The 5,483-nt window shown below is 41.3% G+C and overlaps 1 protein-coding gene across 2 annotated transcripts in view; it reads right to left on the reverse strand.

Annotated features, from left to right (window-relative positions):
* Window positions 1-5,483, reverse strand: part of LOC101850241 (epidermal growth factor receptor) — a gene marked incomplete at its 5' end in the record, with an annotated part of 61,797 nt that overhangs the window by 39,096 nt on the left and 17,218 nt on the right. Inside the window, 2 exon segments of one of the 2 annotated variants that reach the window (XM_013081393.1) lie at window positions 3,484-3,595; window positions 5,388-5,483. In XM_013081393.1, the coding sequence (XP_012936847.1) occupies window positions 3,484-3,595; window positions 5,388-5,483 (208 nt within the window). 2 annotated transcript variants of the gene reach the window in all.

Below are 5,483 nucleotides of genomic sequence, written 5' to 3' on the forward strand. Positions count from 1 at the left end.
AAAGACAGGCAACAAAGAAAGGGGGAAAATATCTAAAAATGTCAATAGAAACAGGCAAAACGTGCACAACAAGTAATACAGCGTGCAACGAAACCGCCAGGGGGCGGGCGGGGTTTCAAGCCAGCACAACGTCCTCTGCCAAAATGTTCTCAGATATTTATTGTCTTCATTAAAACTTTGACATCAAAACACCATGATTTAGTAGAAATCGTTTTCGGAAGTAAAAAAAAAAAAGAAGAAAGTTGGAAACATTTATAAAAACCTATTAGTTATCACTGTTACCGAAGAGTCAAACAAAGAGTGAATTTGTGTTTGAAGGGGTTTAATGCAACTTTCAAGTGTGTAATATTATCTAAACGACACGATCTCCAAGTTCAACTTGACAAGAACAAGACAAGAGCTAGGTTGGAGAGCCTTGAAAACTCCCACACAACCCATGTGGTTGTTCAAGAACGCCCTTCTGGGGATCCTAACCAGGGTCATCCGCAAAATAACCCTGCATCGTACAAAAATAGTTGTGTGTTGTTTTTTACAAACGAAAAGAGGCTCGGCAGCCTATGTGTAATCAGAGCGCCATTCAGAGGCAATTGTTTTGGGGGTTTTTGTTGTTGTTTTGTTGTTGTTGTTTTTTTAGTAGAAGTTATACGCTCTCGTGGAATTAATTTACACCATTTATGAGACGAGCTTCGACTCGATCTCTCGGACAGTCAACCGGGACTGCTGAGAGTGATACACAATGTCCCCGCAGAAAGACGGAGATACTCGATAAAAACTTCTACCCACACGAGAATTGCGTTGTTGACGTTTACAGTGGTGCGAAACAGATTGTTAGAAGATTGTTTGTTTTTGTTTTGATTTTTAAAATTTTTATTTTATTTCTTTTTTTGAACACAGACAGGGATCGCATGAGAACGGAGCTGCTTCAATGTTGAGGAGGAAATTCGACACTAGCCTTTTGCAAATAAAAACGTTTCAAGTGAGACATCTAAATCTTGGCGCAAGCGAGGTCGTTGAAGTGTTAACTTGTTAACTTCAGATAAAAGAAGGGGGGGGGGGGGATGCATCCGAGCGCGCATACACACTCACACACAATTACAAATTTCAATACTCGCGCAAACACACGCAAACACACACAAACATACATTATTAATACACATACAATTACACACATAAAAACATTGACACACATATAAATACACCCATCATACATCTAACTCACAAACCACACACAAAAATAGAACATAAGACAGCGGTTGTTGTTGTTGTTGTTGTTGTTGTTGTTGTTGTTTTCCTTTTAGTTTAGTTTTGCTTTTTTGGTCAACTCAGTAAAACTTTCAGAGTTTCGGCAGCGACACACTGCAGAGAAAATACTCGTCTTTACTCAAAACCCGCCAATAAAGACCACACAAAATTTACAACATAGCCAGACAATATATTCAAAATCGAGGAATCCAAGAGACCAACAATTAAATGCAACAAACATGCTCAAATATCCGGAAGGAGATGCGTCAGTCGCATGCGCGTCATCGTAAGAGCAGCATTATCGTTCTTGGACAAAAAAGCTTTGGCCATGCAGTTTACAAGAGAACATATAACCACTCACGCATACAAACACACACAAACACACACACACACACACACACACACACACACACACACACACACACACACAAAAGTACACAAAAAACACCCCATGTAGAACACTCATGAGAAATGTACAGATGTGCATGTTCACGCCCAGAAACTAGCAAACTTCAGCAAGTTTGCTTACACGACCGGGCGCGCCGCACGAACGCGAGCACACACATAGGCGCGAGCGCGCGCACATACAAAGACACACACACACACCACACACACACACACACACACACACACACACACACAGGCACACACGTTAGCGCGCACGAACACACACACACAAACAAACGTAAGCGCGCGTGAACACACACACACACACACACACACACACACACACACACACAAACTAAAAACAAAAACACTACAAACGCATGCAGAGTCAGTGTTGAACACGATGCGCTTGCCGCCGTCACGAAAGCACAGTGAAGGTGGTTTCAGTCAGTACTTCTTTTAGAGAAACAAAACAGTTAAGAGCATTTCCAGGAGGTAGTTACGCTACTATGTCCAGTCAAGCTAAACAAATTGATTCCGTTTAGAAACAAAGCAAGACTAAAATTTTGCTTGAAGAAATTCTGCAGCTTTATAGAATTTTAGTCTTTTTTTAAAGTTGACGGTCAATCCCAATTATGATACAATTGGCTACATATGTCGTCCAAAACATCCGCTCCCAAAGTAAGGGTGGGTTGAGCATTCAGTATGGCGAGCTCGTCTTTTTGGGCCAATTTAGAATTTCAGACTTTTTCTGTAAAAGCACTGCTGGTCAATGTACTTGTGACCTGGTAGCTCTAAAGTCAGTTTGTTAAAAAAATTTGAGGATATCTCTTTTCCGCAGAGAAACGGGTAAAAGGCGGCTTTGGGTTTTTTTCTTCATTGACCCACTTATCATCCCCGCATGACCCACTTATCATCCCCGCATGACCCACTTATCATCCCCGCATGACCCAGTTATCATCCCCGCATGACCCACTTATCATCCCCGCATGACCCACTTATCATCCCCGCATGACCCACTTATCATCCCCGCTCAGTTCGGGTTTCAAGGGAAACGACGAAACAACGAGATGAAAATACATATGCCAAAAAATATTTCGAACATGAAATTATAATTATAAAAAAGCAAGCTTTGCATCAGGACAAAATATGTCTAGTCTCGCCCTTTCCAAAACGTCAGCTTCCGGGGAAAAGTGGGGGTGGGGTGGGGGTGGGGGGTCGCTGATGACGACCTTTCCTCCACTGATCAAGACGGCAAGCAGTTTGTGGTGCCTTGTAGTTTAAAGCCTAAACTTCGAGTTTTAACGACATAATGAAGTATTTTTATATCCTATCAAAGAACAAAATTGTCTATTATTATTATAACACGGACAAGTATGAAGTTATCCAATGATATTCAGTAGGTACAGCTCTGACAGACGCCAGCTTGGGACGCGCGCGACAGATGCACGCCACGCTTGGCGGTCATTCAACGCCACAACACGAAGATGCATGTACTACCAGCACAATATTGGGATTTTCCAGTTATTGTTCCACACCACCAACATGCCATGGTGCGCCACACACGGAGACCGGATGCCATTAGAAAAAGAAAACAACAAGAAACACTCTCGTCCGACACACGTCGACCACGGTACAGAATATGGCACGAGACAAAAGGAAAGCATGCCCGACCAGGTTGCAGTAGTCAGTGTTATGAGTAGTGGGCGAGTAAATGCTAGAAATTACAAAAAATTACAACATTCTCCTCAGACTACGTATGAGTGGTGGCAGAGGGGGGTTTGGGGGGAGGAGAAAGGAGGCACAATGTCGATAGAACGTCATGCCATTCGGCGAAAGCAGGGAGCCACTTACCCCGTAAAGGTAGCCAAGAGAATTCTGACATTGCCATTTACTTTGGTACAATTTTCAAAATTGTGCAAGTTCTCTCCGCTTATGTGGTCAGAATTGCTGACGCCATCGCATTCTTTTGGACCGATTCGGAAAAGTCAGATAATGGATTTTCCAAAAGGCGACGGCAAGTGAGGCATGAGTACACAAATCGAAACACAGGGAAGGGGAAGATTGGAGGAAGAGAAAATAAGAATTAGACGTATAAAATAGACGTATAAAATACGTACATGTCAAGGAAGAGAAAATATGAATTAGACGTATGAAATACATACATGTCAAAGTATATCAAACGGAAGTGATAAAGAGCATAAGCATCTTGTGACAGAGAAGGACAAACAATCAAAATCTTTTCTTCAGAAATATATATCACGTATATCATCAAATACATATAGTCCGTTTACATTGAGATCAAAAACGCTAAAAAAAAATCCCATCTCATGACATATAAGAGTTTCCAACAAAACACAAAGAACAGAGAGTCATGCCTCGCGTCACATCATAGGAGTCAGAACAGTGCAAGAAGAAAGAAAGTGTGGAAACAGTGAAAAACATGAAACAAGAGAAACAGCAATCCCACACGCTAATTGAATTTTAAACGAAAATTGTTAAGACAGATGTATCACAGAACATCATCAAAGCTATAACTATCTCTCACTCACACACACACGCACACACACAGAAACGAAAAAGCAATACAAACATACACACGCAAACAAAACTAAAGTTACCAGCAATATCATTATTCCGGTTTCTTTCACAATGCTATTTCAAACAAACACAATAACATGAGACTGAAACAAAGATTAATTAGTTTTTCAAAAATGTAATATTGTAGAAGCGTATCGACATTATTAAGATAATTTAGGAAATGGGCTGCTTTAACCTTGTGTGTCAGGGCCAATCGGAGTTGAGAGGGCTACAACATCCCAGCAGAAACATGGTGATACATGTACTCGATAAAAATGATTCCAACTAGAGAATCAAATTCACGCCATTTGCTTGCGACGGCTTAGCGCCTTATTGCTGCACCACATACGCCAGCAAGAAACTTTCAGACACTGAATGAATTATTTAAATATAAGAAGTGAAATAACCAAGTGTTAATTAATGCAAAATACCCTGTATATCTTAAACTCTGGGAAGACTTGCTTGTTAACCATTCGATTGCTGATTTGTAAAGTTATTGTAAAACGTTTTACATCCCCATCGAAACACTTTAGACCGTTAAAGAGGGGGACCGCTTTGACCCTCCCTGTCATGGCTATCCTGGGCTGAGATGGATTAATTAACACAATATCCCAGCACACAGGTGGAAGTATAATATTATGTATTCCATAAAATAACGTCATCCCAACGTGGGAACTGAGCTCATGTCTTTTGGGTGAAACTTCCAAGAGCCTTACAATAACACACAGACGCCTGTCCCATTCACCTATCAGGTTTCAATTTTTAAAAATGTAGCAAATCAGACACCAGACCCAAATCTTAAATTTTAACCTGTAATGGCAAAGAAACATTTCACATTTTAAAAATTTTTTGGCACTTAAAAAACAATGAATACGATTTGCCTGAAATATTCTAACTCTTACAGTTTCCATTTCAGTAAAAGCAAGCATATAGACACAATAGCAGTCTTTAAGGGCAGGCAAAGAGTAAGCAAGCGAGATAGACACAAACGAGGTAGAGTTAAGGAGAGACACTATAGAGATCGAGTTTAAGGTGAGCCTATCAGTCACAACACCCTCCAACCACCCGTGTGACACAGTAGTGCATTCAACAGACACGAAACAAGTAGTTAAACGAGAGAGTTTATCAGTAATAACACCCTCAAACCACCCCCGTGTAGCAGCCACCAGTCTACTTACGCTTGGGGCAGGGTCCTTTACAAGGCTTGCAGTGCACGCCGTCCTCGGCGTGTTTCCCGGCGCTGCAGGCCCGCACACAGTGGCCGTTGTCCTTCA

This window comes from Aplysia californica, unplaced genomic scaffold (genome assembly GCF_000002075.1).
Source record: "Aplysia californica isolate F4 #8 unplaced genomic scaffold, AplCal3.0 scaffold00128, whole genome shotgun sequence".
NCBI lineage: Eukaryota > Metazoa > Mollusca > Gastropoda > Aplysiida > Aplysiidae > Aplysia > Aplysia californica.